The sequence below is a fragment of the Xenopus tropicalis genome, chromosome 7 (assembly GCF_000004195.4).
Source record: "Xenopus tropicalis strain Nigerian chromosome 7, UCB_Xtro_10.0, whole genome shotgun sequence".
Classification (NCBI taxonomy): Eukaryota; Metazoa; Chordata; class Amphibia; order Anura; family Pipidae; genus Xenopus; species Xenopus tropicalis.
This window is the reverse complement of record NC_030683.2, coordinates 59,212,858-59,230,843: the sequence shown is the minus strand read 5'-3', so window position 1 is coordinate 59,230,843 and position 17,986 is coordinate 59,212,858. Positions and strand designations below refer to the sequence as shown.

The 17,986-nt window shown below is 40.9% G+C and overlaps 1 protein-coding gene across 4 annotated transcripts in view; it reads left to right on the top strand.

Moving 5' to 3' along the window:
* ercc1 (excision repair cross-complementation group 1) overlaps positions 1-15,033 on the top strand; it is a 35,255-nt gene extending 20,222 nt beyond the window's left edge. For 3 of the 4 annotated variants that reach the window (XM_031904794.1, XM_012965971.3, NM_001113921.1), the window contains exons 5-10: positions 9,567-9,666; positions 10,080-10,156; positions 10,264-10,363; positions 10,850-10,921; positions 14,059-14,127; positions 14,706-15,033. In XM_031904794.1, coding sequence (XP_031760654.1) covers positions 9,567-9,666; positions 10,080-10,156; positions 10,264-10,363; positions 10,850-10,921; positions 14,059-14,127; positions 14,706-14,771 — 484 coding nt within the window. In that variant the 3' untranslated portion in view covers positions 14,772-15,033. The remainder of the gene's footprint in view (positions 1-9,566; positions 9,667-10,079; positions 10,157-10,263; positions 10,364-10,849; positions 10,922-14,058; positions 14,128-14,705) is intronic. The other variant, XM_031904795.1, reaches the window with a different exon arrangement.
* The last annotated feature ends 2,953 nt before the right edge of the window (positions 15,034-17,986 follow it).

The following is a 17,986-nucleotide window of genomic DNA, read 5'->3' as shown; positions in this document are numbered from 1 at the left end:
CTAAGTATGTGGTATTTAGGAGCCCAAAGGTCAACATACCCCATATGATCTGTCATTTCCGCACCTGTAAAATCAACACGTTTAAACAATATTATGTGGGATAAAGCTACAAAAAAATTGGCTCACCCCAGAAAGCTATATATTTTTGGAATGTACAGATTCCCCCAAATTCAAAATTGGGTACACATGTCTTTCTACGCCAAATTATCAAGCCACAAAACTTTTGTAAAAGTGTTGGTTTTGATGACATTTCCGAGAATTACCTCAGTTTGCAGCATCTTATCTCCTACAGGTCATTGGGTAACCAAATAAAACACCCTGAATATGAAGATCCAGAGATCTACTATGAACAGTTTAATAAACCTATGTACAGTGGACACATGGCTCTTAGAGACCCCAAAATATACCTTGTGCATATTAAATATAATAGCTTACATTTACCTAAATCATAAACACATGGACAGTTTTACGTGTGGTATAAGCTGCAAAAAATTTGGAAAACACACATTCAAACATATACAAAATGGGTAAATATTTCTTTCTACCCCCAAACTACCAAACTGCAAAGCTTTCTTAAAGTTAGCGGATTTTACAGCATTTCTGAAAACCTTGCCTCATTTATCACTAAGTTTCTTACATACAAAGACACCTAACCCCAAATATGAACACCAGAGGTCTACTGAACAGTTTGATGCCCAAAATGTGTAAATATACCAAAGTATGTGATATGTACTAAGCCCAAATGAAAATAGTGCATATGGATTGTTCCCACCTGCCAAATCAATTTCTGCAAAAAGCCCCATGACTGTGTATTATGTGTGGTAATACCGCTTGATTGTACAGAGACTCCCAAAAAACCATATAGTGCACATTCTGATGAATCCTACATGGGTAAAAACACCTTTCTACACCAAAGTACTAATCTGCAAAGCTTTCCTAAATTAGCAGTTTTAAAAATCTCAAATTGTTGCAAATTGATGCATTTATCTCACAGAATTTCTTGCATACAATGACACCTTACCCTAAATATGAATGCCAGAGGTCTACTTAACAGTTTAATGCCCACTATGCTAGATTTACAAAGCATGTGATATGTAAGGACTCCAAATGAAAATTACTACATGTGAATTTTCTTGGCTGCCAACTCGGCTTAGGCAAACAAGACCCCTTGCTTGTGTATTATGTGTTGTGAGACCCCCAGAAAGCCATATATTCTTTGAAAGTACGAATCGAGCATGGGTAAAGATGTTTTTCTACACCAAAGTACCTATCTGCACAGCTTTTCTAAAGTTAGCGGTTTTTATGACTTTTCTGAAAATCGCCTAAAATGTTGCAATTTGCTGCAATTATCTCACGTAATTTCTTACATACAAAGTCAAATCACCCCAAATATGAACAACAGAGGTTTACTGATCTGTTTGATCAGTATATGGTATATAGGGGCCCCAAATAAAAATAGTGCATATTAATTTTTTCGCCCACCAACTTAACCTTTGCAGAGCCCCCTGACAGCATATTATGTGTCGTAAGACACTTACTAGTTCTGGAGCAGAAGGGGTGCAGGGGTCCTGGAGGGTCCATGCCTCCACAGTGCTGCACAGCAGGAAGTGAGAAGGCCGCACTGGGGGGAAGAATAAGCAGCAGACGTACTACATATTTGCTGCTGGGAGGTCAGGCTTGTTGCCCGGGGGGGTTGTCATTGCTCTTGACTCTCTGCAGAGGGAGAAATCTCTGTCTGCCCAAGAACATACATGGTAAGTGCTTGGCAGATAGAGCCCTTTTCTGCCAGCACATATGGCATTCATGCTTGGCAATTAAAGGGTTAAAGGATGTAATACACTAAATCTGATTTTCCATGCCTTTCTGTGATATGGGTAAACTGGTGCCAATTAGTGATTATTGTGATTTTACAACTGAAAATTGCCTGTGAGTACCAGTCAAAGGGTGAACGCAGAGGTAATTCACTCAGAGATTCCCCTAAGAGTGGCAGCGATGACTTTATTCTTTATAAACTATTTATTGTTTAATATGCTGTAAGCCTTTAGGTACACATGGTGCTGTGTTCAGTATTCCCGTAGACTAAGGACACTGGGTGTTTTACCCTTTTACCTGCCCTCAACCCCTCACCCCTGGGTGAAAGGTAAATCTGTGCAGAGTAATCATACAAATGACTGTTGTGCTTAGAATGGGGCTTAACAGCAATAGTGGAGAAAGGGTTTAGTTAAACTAGAACTGCCAGAGTGAATAAATCAGTTGGGTGTCAGATTAAGGGTAGTGGTGCCAAGATATCCTTTAAAGCAGTGGTGTCCAACTGCCCCCACACACACACACATTGTGTGGCCCCCATCTGGCCCCATGTGACTGCTTACCTTTGTGTAAGTATTAAATGGTATCAGTATTAAGATTCACTGCCCCCCTGCATTGTTCACACCTCAGATTCAGGCTGTAAGCCCCTTCACTGTTCATACCTGTACGCCCTGCACTGTTCACACCTGTCAGACTGTAACCTCTGAATTGTTCACCTGTTCACACCTCATACAGACTAGAAGCAGTGCCAGCATTGTATCACTGTACATAGTACAGTACAAATGGTTTATCTTTTGGTCATTATCAGTTACTTACATAGACATGATAAAACCTATCATGTCTATGTAAGTAACTGATCTTGAGCACAAGATAGACACAGTTTGTACTGTACTATGTACAGTGATACCATCCTGGCATTGCTCCCTGTCTCCTTTCCTACTCTGCTTACTCATCTCTGCCCTGCATGTGTTTGCCATACTTTGCCTGCCCTGTGCTGCATGTGTGCCATACACTGCCAGCCTTATGCTGCCTGTGTGTTCCATACTCTGCCTGCCCTACCCTGCCTGTGTGTGCCAAACTCTGCCTGCTCTATGCTGCCTGTGGGAGGTGAACCTGGTGGGGGCCAGTTCTGGGAGTTTGTCACCATTTGGAAATAGTTGTTAGTGATATAATTAATCCTTATTGGATGCAAAACAAGCCTATTGTGTTAATTCAAAATTTAAATGATTTTTAGCAGCCTTAAGCTATGGAGATCCAAATTACGTAAAGATTCCTTATCCAGAACCCCCCCCCGAGCATTCTGGATAACAGGTCCCATACCTGTACTTGTTGTAATATTAACAGAAGGCTACAACATATGCAAAATACCATGCTCACTCCAGTGGAGCTCAAATGAGGTAGAACTCGTCGATTTAGCTGAATATGGACCTGCATGCAGCTACTGTGGTTAGGGCCGGATTTCTTTGCAGGGCACCCACAGGCTGTTATCCTCCATGCCCCCCCCCCCCCCCCATGCCTTGCCACAAATCTGGGCCTGGTTCCTGTTTAGCCCCAGTGGGCTTGTGACTAAGAAGCAGCTGCAATATATAGAAAATCTCTTGTTCCCAAAGTTTAGTCGCCCAATGATTTTGCTGTCGGGGCCCAATATCTAGTATGTTGGGTTGAAAAACCCAACATACTGTTCTTCGACTTCAGCTTATTCTTCTGCTTTTTCTTCTTAACGCCCCTCATTTTCTAAACGCTACTCCTCCTACAGTTTTAGGGGTACAACACCCAAACTCTCCACACTTCTTCGCCCTATAGCGGAGCAGGTTGCTTGTGCTCTTTTTGTGGCGCCGTTCCAAACACCCCAATTTTCCCATTGAGTTTGACAGGGAAGATTTTCAAACTGCTGCCACTCTTACAGCTTTGAAGCTAAACTCCCTAAACTTGAATAACATAATAATGGGGTCACCCCGAATGAAACGGCGACCTCCCAAATTGGGAGGGGCCAACAACAACCAATCAAATTTTACCCATTGACTTTTATGGGGAAATTGGAACTGCTAGCCAATCTTACAGCTTTGAGGCTACACTCCCCAAACTTGAATCACATAGTCATTGGGTCAGCCTAAATAAAAATATAATGATTGTTGGATGCTCAGAAGTGGGCGGAGCTGTGAACAGCCAATTAGATTTTACCTATTGTCTTGGCGGAAATCCAACCTGCTGCCATTCTCACAGTAATAACACCAGGGTCCCCAAACTTTTCACAGTAGGTCAACAGGGGAGTGCAGTTTTAGTTTTGTGAGCGGAGCCACCAACAGTCAATCAGATTTCATCTATTGAATTTTATTGGTTTGATGCCAGGGTTCCCAAACTTTGCACACTCATACTTAGGTTATGGTACTAAGGTTAGAAAAAGTGGATGGGGCTGCCGAAAGCCAATCACATTTCTTGTTTTCAGTGGGGAAATTTTAAATGCTGTCACTCTCACATGTTTAATGTCAGGGTCCCCAAACTTTGCACAGTTTGTCATTGGGTGACTATGTTCCAAGTTTAGAAAAGTGGGCAGGGCCAACAACAACCAATCAGATTTCACCTATAGACTTCATATTTTTACATTTAAATTGCTGCCATTCTTTAAATATTAATACTAAGGTCCCCAAACTTTGCAGAGCTAGTCACCAGGTTCAGAGTTAGAAAAGTGGGTGGAGCCACCAACAGCCAATCAGATTTCATCCATTGAATTTTATTGGTTTATATTTAAAATGCTGTTATTCTCACACTATTTATGCCAGGGTGCCCACTGTTTGTCACTGGGTGACTTCGACTCAAGGTTAGAAAAAGTGGGCACACCCACCAACCACCAATCACAATTTACCTATTGACTTTTGTTGGTTTAAATTTAAACCGTTGCTGTTATTTAACTATTAATCCTAGGGTCCCTAGAATTTGCAGAGTTAGCCACTGGGTAACTGCAGTTCCAGGTTAGAAAATGGGGGCAGAGCCACCAACCGCCAATCAGATGTCACTCGTTGACTTTCAGTGGGGAAATTTAAATTTCTGCCATTCAGAAACTATTAAAACCAGATTCCCCAAACTTTGCAGTGGTTTTTACTATATAACTGTGGTCCAAGTTTAGAAAAAGTGTGCGGAGCCAACAGATCAGATTTTATTCAGTGACTTCAAATTTTTCAACCCAACATGATGTTTGTTCTCAAACTTCCCTTTCTAGTTATTCTACTGCTGTTCATGTAGGCTAAATAATAAATAGTAACTAATGAATGTACTAATAAATCAATCAGTTAATTGGGGGTCAGTGGAATTTGCCCTTTTCATACTTTCATTGCTTGATATGGAAGGGGCCCAGTGCACTTGTTGTGCACAATTACTAGTCAGTAGTAGTTCATTATAATAATAATTGAATATGCTTATAAAGTCAGTCAGTTTATTGGAGGTCAGTGTAACTTACCTTAAATTATTAATTTATTGTCCTCACTTAACACCCTACTTACCCACCTACCCCTGTCAAGCTGCTCTGCGTTATTGCTTTATACATAAGTTATGTTAGTTTCTATGTAAGTTCTGTACATCATTTGTGTAGTTTTGAGGTATGTGGCCGGGCCCCGAATGTGGATCAATATCCCCCCCTCCCCCCTCCGACTCTTTGGATGGCAGCCCTGCATAATAATAATAAATTGGTACCAGTATTAAGCGTATGTTTACCAATGCTACAAGCTTGGCTGGTCATTTTAGAGAACATGAATTAGTGGCACTGGAGGAGAATTTACATAAAAACCTAGCCTATCGCAAACCCCAACCTAAAAGAGCAGAGTAGCGCAGCTGCGTACATGGGCGGCATCTTCCCTTCAAGCAGACATTTTTCAGGTCTCTCTGCCGATACAAACCTTGCTTGCGCATGCATAGTTGGGGCTAGCAGGAAATCATCTTAAACTGCGCATGTGCAAGCAGGGTCGGTGCCGATAGTGAGACCCGAAGAATGTTTGCTTGAAGGGAAGATATCGCCCAGGTACGCAGCTGCGCTACTCTGCTCTTTTAGGTTGGGGTTTGCAATAGGGACAGTTTTTAAAGTTAGTGACTATGCGATAAGGGAGAGGTAAGGGGGGTCGAGGCAGGCCAGTTAAGGGGGCTTTTATAGCCAGGGAGGGTGTAGTTCTCTTTTAAACCATCACTATTCTACATGTATTACTAAGGAAAGAAATCTAAGGATTGCCCTATGTGGCTGGTGAAAGGTTCACTTTTTTTGTTAGTTTAGTTTTAATGTTTCTACACCAGTTTCAAGTGTAGCAGCTTAGTAATCCATGTGCAGATTCTGATAGAACCTTAGCAACTGCTGTATCATTTATAGCAGTAACAGCTGACTGTAAAGGACATGTAAACCTTTCATTTTCCTACCATTGTAAAGGTATATAAATTGGGCACCCCCACCCAAACAGCATTTTGTACTATATGTATTCCGTTCAACAACACTTTTCACCCTGAGATCATAACTCACATGAAAGAGCTGCAATTTACCTAAAATAAACACCTTATGTTTGCAAAGACCCCTTATTTAGTATAAGGTTTGTGCAATAAAGAATGCAGGCTTACACAGGCAGAACTTATTTTAACCCTCCTTGAATTTAGCACTATAATGGTTAAGCTAAGGAGGTTAAGATAAAAAAACAGAGTGGCGAGTGTTTAAAGATTTCAAAGAGGTTGTTCACATATTAAATGTTTGTGTGGGGCATTTACAAATTCTTCAATGAAGCTCAGGAATTATGATCAGTAGAGCTGAGGTTAAAGACTGTATGTATAACTTTATTTATAAAGCGCCACAAGGGTGCGCAGAGCTGTACAATCTTACAAAATACAAAATTACACACAGGGAGGGCAAGTGATATATATATATATATATATATATATATATATGCGCACAGGGAATAAGTGCCATGTGGTATAAGACACAGTAGGAAGGAGGTCCCTGCTCCATAGAGCTTACAGACTAAGTGGTTGGGTAACACACAGGCACAAATTGGAATGTAAGAGTGCAGGTATGGGCATTTGCCCTTAAGACCAGGACTGGGCAAAATAATGTTTTAGTGCTCGAGAAGGTAGCATCTGAGTTTTATCTTAAAGAAAGTGGGTGAGTGTTCCCTACGGAGAGATTCAGGGATAGAGTTCCAGAGGTAAGGGGCAGCGAGATAGAAAGGTTTAAGACGAGAGAGCGCAGTGGGTGTGGATGGTGTTTAAAGACGTATTTTGTATGCTATCCTTTGCTTAACAGGCAGCCATGATAGAGAGCTTAAGTGAGGCTCCTCTTAGGAGAAAACATGAGGATCCTGGCAGCAGAGTTTAAGATTGATTGCAAGGGAGAGAGGTGGGAGTCTGGGAGGCCGGTTAGTAGGAGATTGCAGTAATCTAAGCGGGAAAGGATGAGGGCATGGATTAGTGTCTTGGCTGTTACTTGCAAAAGAAAGGGGCGTATCTTGGCAATATTGCGGAGGAAAAAGCAGCAGGTTTTGGCAGTGTTATTAATATGGTTAGAGAAGGAGAGAGACTGGTCAAAGTGGACCCTAAGGCAGCGTGCTGAATTTACAGGGTTAATGGACAATGACGTCAATAGTAATGGAGAAGGGCTAGGTTTGGGCGGGAAGACCATGAGCTCTATTTTAGCTAGTTTGAGGTGGCGTTGGTTTATCCAGGAATCTGGGTTTCAGCATCAGAGGTTAGTGCAGGGGTGTCTAAATATATCTGTATGTCATCTGCATATAAGTGATATTTTAGACCAAAAGAAGAAATAAGGTCTCCTAGAGAGAGAGTGTACAGGGAGAACAGCAGAGGACCAAGCCCAGAGCCCTGAGGCACTCCCACACTAAGCTGAACTGGGGAAGAGGATTTGTTAGCAAGAGCAACAGAGAAGGAGCGGTTAAAAAGGTAGGAAGAGAACAGAATGCAGCTTGATCCCGGATACCCAGAGAATAGAGAATTTGCATAAGGACAGAATGTTCGACAGTATCAAAAACAGAGGAAAGGTCAAGGAGAATGAGGACTGAGTAGCATCCTTTGGCCTTGGCAGTCTGGAGATCATTTGCCACTCTACATAAGGCCGTCTCAGTGGAGTGCGCAGGCCGAAAACCAGACTGCATAGTGTCCAGCAGATTGTGGTTGCAGAGGAAGTTAGTGACACGAGAAAAGACAAGACGTTCCAGGAGTTTAGAGGCTAGGGGCAGGAGAGAGACCGGACAATAGTTAAATAGGCAGGATGGGTCCAGTGTAGCCCTTTTAAGAATGGGTTTTACACATGCTTGTTTGAATAGAGAGGGAAAAGTACCAGAAGCCAGAGAGGAATTGAATATATGAGTAAGAGCTGGATCAAGGACAGGGGCACATTGTTTTAGTAGCATAGGATCAAGTGAGCAGGTAGTAGGCTGAGAGGAATGGAGAAGCCAAGACGGAAAGAGGAGATTCTGGATGGCTGAGATTACTGGTATGTGAAGGTTGGGAAAATTGTTTGCAAATAGAATCGACTTTGCTTTTAAAGAAGTCAGCAAAACCCTGGTGTGTTCAGATATGATTGATTCATTAGGTAAAGGATGAAGTAGTGAGTTAAATATGGAAAATAATCGCCGTGGGTTTGATTATTATTATTTATAATTGTGTTATAGTATACTTGCTTGGCCTGGGATAGGGCAGTATTGAGACACGCCATAAGAAATTTATGGTTGAGGAAATCAGCTTTCGCACGAACTAATGTATTGAAAAACTGTAAAACAGTTTACAGAGTCAGTGATCACTCATCCTTGTGATCACTCATCCTTGTGATCAAGTGATCAACTAGCAATTAGGCATATGTACCTCAGGAAGGATTCTTGAATCCAAAAAATGTAGTGCCACATTTCCCATGCTCTAAATAAACATTTCTCATGTGCTAAATAAACTTTATAGGCTGCCTGAATGTTTTTTTTTTTTTTACTTTCGGATTATTCTGATATTTTGGATTATTGCTAGGGTTATTTGGGCCCTAACAACCAGATGTTTAAAGGCGATGTAAATGCAAAAATTAAGAATCATTAAATGCACACACAATGCCATGTGGAGACATTTTGAAATATATACTGATTAAAACTTTTCTACTGTTTGCAAGATTGAAGCACTCAAATTTTGTTTCTCGGGCATATCCCCCCACTTGAGCTCTGTGTGTTTTCCCATTGAAATTCTCTGGCTGGCCAGCTAGCTGTGAGTTTTTTACCAGCCACCAAAAATGTTCATCCAGGCGTGTTTGAATGCTATGTCAGTATGTGCAAAGCTCTTGCCTATAGGCACACATAGTAAGAGGCACATCAGCTTGAATCTTATTGGCCATTGGGAACAACAGGGAACAGGGACTTCATGCTGATTAAGTTCAGTGCTGATATGCATGATATCTGGACAAAAAGTACCCCCTCGGCCAAAGATCAGATCAGCCTGATTTGGACTTGCAGTTGGCTAGATTGTACAAGTTTAAAAGATTTTTTTATTCAGTTTGCATAGATTTTCTTCCACTTTTCTTTTTAGTAGGTTCAGTCTTCCTATCATTATTATGTATAGTCATATCTTTGACCACACTTATTTGTAATATATGATACAATAAACTGTTATCTGCTTGTTTTAGTGTTACAATAAAACAAACATTCGGTGACACTATTTGTTTCTTTTGTGTAGTTTCCTACCTTTTTAATAATGCCTGCCATGCTCTTCTTTCATATTGTGCCTCTCTTTATTTTTGTCTTTCTCAGTCTGCGTTACCATAATCTGAATCCAGAGTACATACATTTGCGTCTGAGGTCCCTTGGTCAATCCTTTGCACTACGTGTGCTTCTTGTACAAGTGGATGTGGTGGGTGCTTTGTATTTGAACTGTATGCATTGATATGTACAATAAATGAAGAGAAATAATTGAAAATTAACATTTAATGCAGGCTTCAGTATCCACCCCTCTGCAAATTGTCTCTTGAGTTGGAGTCAGAGTTTGGTTAGCAGCTCTAGTACATAAGTGGTATGTGCTCTCTTATCTCAATATGCAGACAGTTAGCTCTTATACATTATCTAGGCCGATTGATAATAGGGGAATACTAAAGATTATCTTGATTATTTCAGAAATACATTTTACTTGATTTTGATTGATTATATGCAGAAAGTTTTTTTTTCTATTTCTATGAGAGAAAGCTTGTATTAAATGTTAATGTTTGCAATAGTTCCCCATTAAGGAAATGTTTATATAAACTTATTTTCTTGACCATCTTCTCCCAGAAAGACCCTCATTTTTCTCTTAAAGAGTTGGCAAAGATCTGTATCCTTTCTGATTGCACACTAATACTAAGCTGGAGGTAAGAAATTCTTTGGATAAGTCAAAGATAAAGAAAAAGCAGATATAGAACACAGTTGATGCTAATGGATCAACTTGAAAACATTTTGTTTTGTCTATAATTTTTAGTCCTGAGGAGGCTGCCCGGTACCTTGAGACATACAAATGTTATGAGCAGAAGCCTGCAGATGTGCTGAAAGAAAGAACTGAGAAGGACCTTATGTCCAGAGTAAGAACTGATATGGTTAATGGAGGGAAAGGTTAATTATAAATTGGTACTTAAAAGAAAGTGGCTAACCTAAGTTGCCTTCTTTTAAACAACTTTTCATTTGGTCTTCATTTATATATATATATATATATATATATATATATATAATTTATATTTATTTATTTTTTTAATTATATGCCTTCCTCTTTTGCCTTTTTCCACTTTTCAAATAGGAGTCACTTACCCTGGCAGCTAAAAAAAAACTATTGCTTTGTGTGGCAACAATTTTATGTTTACTATTACCTTGTATTCACGTCCTTTCCTAATTATCTTAAAGCCTCTCATTTAATTCACTGCCTGGCTACTAGGGTAAATTGCACCCTTAAAATATTGCTGTCTACTGTACATCATACTATAAGTTAATGTACAGATGAACTACCCCTTTAACAGAAAATACCAGTAACATTGGTTAAATTTCTACTGCTCAAACACTTTTTTTTGTTTCAGATGGCAGAGTGTCTCACAACTGTTAAGTATGTAAACAAGACAGACAGCTGTACTTTATTCACCACATTTGGGGTCAGTTTCCTTAAACATTATATTCTGTTCATATCTTAATAAATTTTGGTCTTTTTACTTGGCAGTATACAAATACAAAAAGGGCCTTGCAAAAGTATTCACCCCCTTGGCATTTTCACATAAACCTGGAATTAAAGTGGATTGTTTTGAGAGTTTGCACCATTTCATTTACAGAAGCAAACAACAAATAGGACAAAACAGAACATAACTGTTCACCCCCCCCCTAAAGCCAATACTTTGTAGAGCCACCTTTTGCAGCAATTACAAAAAAAAAACTGCTCCAGCTCCTTCATGTTGGATGGTTTTCGCTTGTGAACAGCAATGTTCAAGTCTGACCACAGATTCTCAATTGGATCGAGGTCTGGACTTTGACTAGGCCATTCCAACACATTGAAATGTTTCCCCTTAAACCACTCAAGTGTTGCTTTGGGTCATTGTCCTGCTGGATGGTGAACCTCGGTCCCAGTCTCAAATCACAGGCAGACTGACACAGGTTTTGCTCAACAATATATCCCTGTATTTAGCACCATCCATCTTTCCCTCGTCTCAGACCAGTTTCCCAGTCCCTGCTGCTGAAAAACATTCCCACAAAATGATGCCATGGTGTTCTTGGGGTGGTGGGATGTGTTGGGTGTATTCATTTAAAGTCCTTCCACCTCCTCCTTCTCTTTCATTTTCCTCATTTGAGGTTCACTCTATTAGGCTCTTCTCCCCTGGTTCGCTTCGCATTGCGGTCATATACCGACCTCCTGGACCGACCTCACAATTCTTTGACAACTTTTCAGCCTGGTAAAAATAACAATAAGAATGGAAATAAATATAGAAATAAACAGGGTAATTTACTGAGTCCATTCCCCCCCTCCCCTTAACACTAGCAAATGATTGAGCACGTAACCCTCTAAGAGACTAATTGTTTTACTATGCAGGGCTGGCTTTCAGTACAGCTAAACACCCCCCCTTAACTTATACTGACTCTATCTGATGATTAGCCTATTAGTGGCACGGAACAGTTAAAACTTCTCAATTAGTGCATACTGAGCAAATGGTAAAAGCTTACAAATACAAACTGATTGTGGATAAATCAGCTGTAGTACCAAGACTGATTTAATGAAACGGGTAATCTATTTATTGGAATCTATTTATTAATATATGTTTTAAATTTATTAAATGTTAAGTTTTAACAATTTAGACAAAGCACTAAATTATTTCTAGCTGGCTCTTTACCCATTTATCTCCAAACTGCTCGAGCGCCTAGTCTACAACCTACTGACGCTATTCCTCTCTGACAATAACCTCCTGGATCCCCTACAATCTGGTTTTAGACAACAACACTCCACTGAAACTGCTCTAACCCAAATGACCTCCTTTTGGCTAAAGCCAAAAAACATTATTTGCTACTAATACTTCTCGATCTCTCTGCTGCTTTTGACACTGTGGATCACCCTCTTCTCCTCCAGACTCTCCGCTCTCTTGGCCTTCATGACACTGCCTTATCCTGGTTTTCATCTTATGTCTCAGATCGATCCTTCAGTGTCTCTTACAATAGTGAATCATCTTCTCCCCTGCCTCTTCTTTCTGTCGGGGTTGCTCAAGGCTCTGTCCTGGGCCCCTTACTATTTTCTCTCTATACCCCCTCACTTGGCAAATTAATCAATTCTTTTGGCTTTCAGTACCACCTCTATGCTGACGATACTCAGATCTATCTTTCCTCTCCTGATCTCAACCCAGAGCTTCTAACTCGCGTCTCTTCCTGCCTGACCTCTATCTCCACTTGGATGTCCCAACGTTACCTTAAATTAAACCTCTCTAAGACTGAACTGGTTCTCTTTCCCCCATCCAACGCCCACATTGTTCCCGAGGTATCTATAACGGTTAACAATTCTACCATCACCCCATCTTCCCATCTTGCCTTGATTCTGCCCTGTCCTTCACTCCTCATATCCAATCACTTATCAAATCATGTCACTTTCACCTAAGAAATATCTCCAAAATACGATCATTTGTCACCCAAGATGCTGCCAAAATTCTTATTCACTCTCTTACAATATCTCGCCTGGACTACTGTAACTCCCTATTAATTGGCCTTCCCCTCCAAAGACTGTCCCCTCTCCAGTCCATAATGAATACTGCTGCCAGGGTCATACACCTCTCCAACCGCTCCTCCTCTGCTGTGCCACTCTGCCAATCCCTGCACTGGCTTCCCCTACCATCCAGGATAAAATTCAAACTCAAATCCTGCGTTTCTCACATTTAAAGCAGTTCATAACTCTGCCCCACCCTACATCTCTCAACTCATCTCTAGGTACCATCTAACTCGCTTGTTATGCTCCTCTACTGACCTGCTCCTCTACTCCTCTCTCATTCCCTCCTCACACGCTCGCATTCAAGACTTTGCAAGGGCTGCCCCCCTTCTCTGGAATTCGCTCCCACAAACTATCAGACTTTCTCCCAATCTGCCTTCAAGAGATCTCTAAAAACATATTTATTTAGAGAAGCTTACCCTAATCTAGTTTAGCAATACCCTGTGCCACACCTCTCACAACTCTGGTCGTGCCCATTCCCACACCTTGTGTCTCAACCCTTTATCCTTGTAGATTGTAAGCTCTTTTGGGCAGGGCCCTCTTCACCTCTTGCATCGGTTATTGATTGCTTTATATGTTACTCTGTATGTCCAATGTATGAAACCCACTTATTGTACAGCGCTGCGGAATATGTTGGCGCTTTATAAATAAATGTTAATAATAATAATAATAATCTGACATGAATCCACTTTCCTTTTCCATTTTTCTCATTTCACTTCACCAACTTAGACTATTTTGTGCAGCTCCGTCACATACAATAAGATTAAGAAACATTTAAATTACAGGTTGGAATGTAACAAAAGCCAAGGAGGGTGAATACTTTTGCAAGACACTGTATAAATGCAAGTTCAAAATAGGCCCTGGCATTTCAAGTACACAGTCACAAACTGCCCACTAAATAGTGACCATCTATGGCATCTTACTGTAGCCGCTCTGGCATTTGCCAGAATCCACAGATTGCCAGTATGGGGCTGTTTGTATCTATGTGTAATGTTCAGACCATATAGAAGGCTTTCTAATAGCATTTAAATAATGTGTCTGTTATTTCTATCTTAGACTTTGTTTGACCTTGCAAATGCATCACGTGAAGATCTTTCTTTATGCCCTGGCCTTGGACCTCAGAAAGTAAGCTGTTTTTATTTTTACCAGAAAGGTGCATTTGAATTTCCAAATGCATTTTGTTAGCATGTTTTAATGCATTAGGCTATTGTGACTTGAATTTACAGTACATCAGTTCATTGCAATAGGTTAGTGCCCAAGGTTATAGCAGCTGCCATTTTAGCTTTTTCTTCGAAGCTTCTTGCTGCAACTCTAGCTGTTGGTAGCTCAGATCACACAAGGGGAGGAGGAGTGAGTTTTATGAATTCTTATGGGAGGGGAGAGCTGCGCAGAATGTAGCCCAGGAATGAAGGATTTTTCTGAGATAGGAAGTCTGATACCCGTAGAACATATTTATACAAAGGAAGACAAGAAATCCTGCGTTTCTTTTGATAGAGGACACAGTGCAGTTTTTCTGTGCTTATGGCTGTATTGACATAGACCTTGCTGATAAAGCTTACTTTTTTTTTACCTTTCCTTCTCCTTTAAGCTTGTCATCTTCATCTTATTGTTTCAGAGACATGCATCTGGTTTTAGAAGTAACGTGAAATAAAGCATAGTAAAGAACACAACACTTTTTAAATGTCTTGTGTTGTTTTTCTTAGGCTAAAAGACTATATGACACATTTCATGAACCATTCCTAAAAACAAGCACAATGACATTTCAGTGAAAGTCTTTGGAACTAACGGAACAGCAATGATTCCACGTGACTGGGACAACCTAAAGCTATGTAAAAGGATTTTTTTTAGGGAACTAATTTCTGTTACATAATTTCTGTTAAGTGTGAAAAATTAAAATGTTGTGTGGCTATTTCCAATTTGCAACTTTTAATTTGACATTTATTTGTTTGCACATTTTGTATGCCATAGGGCTGGTTTACCTATCTAACCTGTAGTGCAAAAGTGCATTTATTAAAACTCTATTTTTGCGTATGTTATGAACTCATGCTTCTTGATATTGCACCTTGAACAACATTGCTGGTTGTGTTCCCTTTGCTGAATATACTGCAAGGTACAAAGAAGAGGAAGTACAGGAGCAAAGGGCTACTGAAATTAAAACCAAACTTGAGAAGGTGTTACTACAGGATACTACTTGTTGCATGTTTCACCTACCCATGGCAACTGGCTTTTACCTAGTGGCCACTGCTTTAGGTATGATAGGCTGTTCACTAAGTGGCTACAGGCGGGGACCACTGAAGTGGGGTTGGAGATAGGACCATTGAGGTAAAAGAGGGATGACAGGTTTGTCACTTTGGGTGTAGATTTTGGGGCCAACAGGTTTGAACTATAATGTATGTATGAAGTTGGCAGAACACCCTGGGAGACAGCTACTCTAAGCAGTGCATTTGTTCATCTGACATGAATCCACTTCCCTTTTCACCCAATGCTTAAGGATGTTTTCCTGCAGCACCTTTGCACAGAAATCACCAGTTCCTTCACAAGGACCTGCAACTTAGCACTGTGATTGCTAAGCCTCTTCACTTACTTTTTCAGGATTCGTTGAGGTCTGGCATGGTGCCGAGAGACTGGCGGATTGCTAATGTGGTGCCATTATTTAAAAAGGGATCACGTTCTCAGCCTGAAAACTATATATGCCTGTTAGTCTATCATCAGTAGTAGAAAAGCTTTTGGAAGGGGTAATAAGGGATAGGGTACTTAAATACATTGCAGTTCACAGTTTGTGCCAGCGTGGTTTTATGCGTAACAGATCTTGCCAGACTTAATTTAGTAGCCTTTTATGAGGAAGGCGGTGAGCAGGAACCTCAATGCTGGCGTGGAAGTGGATGTCATCTTACTTTGCTAAAGCATTTGATACAAAAAAAATCCTTTCCAAATATTTAAACAGAACCTTGCTTCTTCTAAACGGAGTGGGTGCCCTTGTGTCAGTTGGAAGGACCTACTGGTAAATAAAACATTAGAGGTAATTATATGATCCCCTTATACAATTATAAATTATCATGTCACTTCTTAAGCGCCTCTTCTCCAGTGTAAACAACAAACCCAACTTGGCCAGTCTTTCTTCATAACTGCGACATTCCATACCCTTTACCAGCTTAGTTGCCCTTCTCTGGACCCTCTCTAGCTCAATAATGTCCAGTTTGAGCACTGGAGACCAAAACAGCATATTCTAGATGGGGCCTTACCAGCACTTTATAAAGGGGAAGAATAACACCCTCCTCCTGTGAATTTATGCCCCTTTTAATACTGCTCAAAACCTTGTTTGTCCTAGCAGCTGCTGCCTGGCATTGCTTGATACAGCCAAGTTTTATTATCTACAAGGACTCCAAGGTCTTTTTCCATTATCGATTTGCCTAGTGCAGTCCCATAAACAGTATAAGTGGCTTGCATATTTTTACATCCCAGGTGCATGACCTTACATTTATTCACATTTAATCTCATCTGCCACTTAGCCACCCAGATGGCCAGTTTGTCAAGATCTTGCTGCAAGGATGCCACATCCTGGATAGAATTGACTGGTCTGCAGAGTTTTGTGTCATCTGCAAACACTGATACATTGCTTATAATACCCTCCCCTAAGTCATTTATGAACAAGTTAAACAAAAGTGGACACAGTACAGACAGGGCCGCTGCTAGCCAAATGGGTGCCCTAAGTAGAAATTTACTTTTGTGCCCCCTCCACGCCCACTTTTGTGGCCCCCATAAACAGTGCCCCCAATAGAAAGTGCCCCCATACACAGTGCCCCAATTGCCCCCATAAACAGTGCCCCCAATAGAAAGTGCCCCCATAAACAGTGCCCCAATTTCCCCATAGATAGTAGCCCCCACACACAGTGCCCCCAATACAAAGCGCCCCATAAACAGTGCCCCAATTGCCCCCATAAACAGTGCCCCCAATTGCCCCATACACAGTACCCCCCATAGACAGTAGCCCCCACACACAGTGCCCCCATAGAAAGTACCCCCAACATACCAAGTCATCGTTCGTCGGCAGCTCCTTCTCTCCTTTCTCACTTCTAAGGTTGCGCCTCGTCGCTGACGTGTGACGTCATACGCACGGGCGCAACCTTATAAAAGGGCCTGTTGCCACGGCATAAGAGAGAAGGAGCTGCTGACGAACGATGACTTGGTATGTTGGTGCCCTACGCAGACTGCGTACAGGGAGCGGCGGTACTGAGTACAGAACCCTAAGGGACCCCACTGAGAACCTTACTCCAAGTAGAAATTGTACCATAAACAACCACCCTCTGTACCCAGTTTTCTATCCATGTGCAAACAACTTCACTAACACCAAATTCCTGGCAAAGTCATTCGGTGGCTACTAAAACAAAATAAAAGTGCTGTCTTGTATAAAAAAAAGGCATTGACTCAAGGGATGAAAACATAATTTTGCCTCTTTATAGGTCCCTGGTAAGGCCTCACCTTGAGTATGCAGTGCAGTTTTAGGCTCCAGTCCTTAAGAAAGATATTAATGAGCTGGAGAGAGTGCAGAGACGTGCAACTAAACTGGTAAAGGGGATGGAAGATTGAAGCTATGAGGTTAGACTGTCGAGGTTGGGGTTGTTTTCTCTGGAAAAGAGGCGCTTGCGAGGGGACATGATTACTCTATACAAATACATTAAAGGGTGTTATAGGCAGATAGGGGGTGTTTTCCCCCCATAGAAACAATCAACGCACCATAGGCCACCACTGTAGAGGAACGGAGCTTTCATTTGAAGCAGCGTAGGTGGTTTTTCATGGTGAGGGCAGTGAGGTTGTGGAATGGCAGATTCTGTTAATTCCTTTAAGAGGGGCCTGGATGAGTTCTTGAACAAGCATAGCATCCAAGGCTATTGTGATACTAATATCTACAGTTAGTATTAATGTTTATATATATATATATATATATATATATTTTTTTTTTTATATATATATATATATATATATA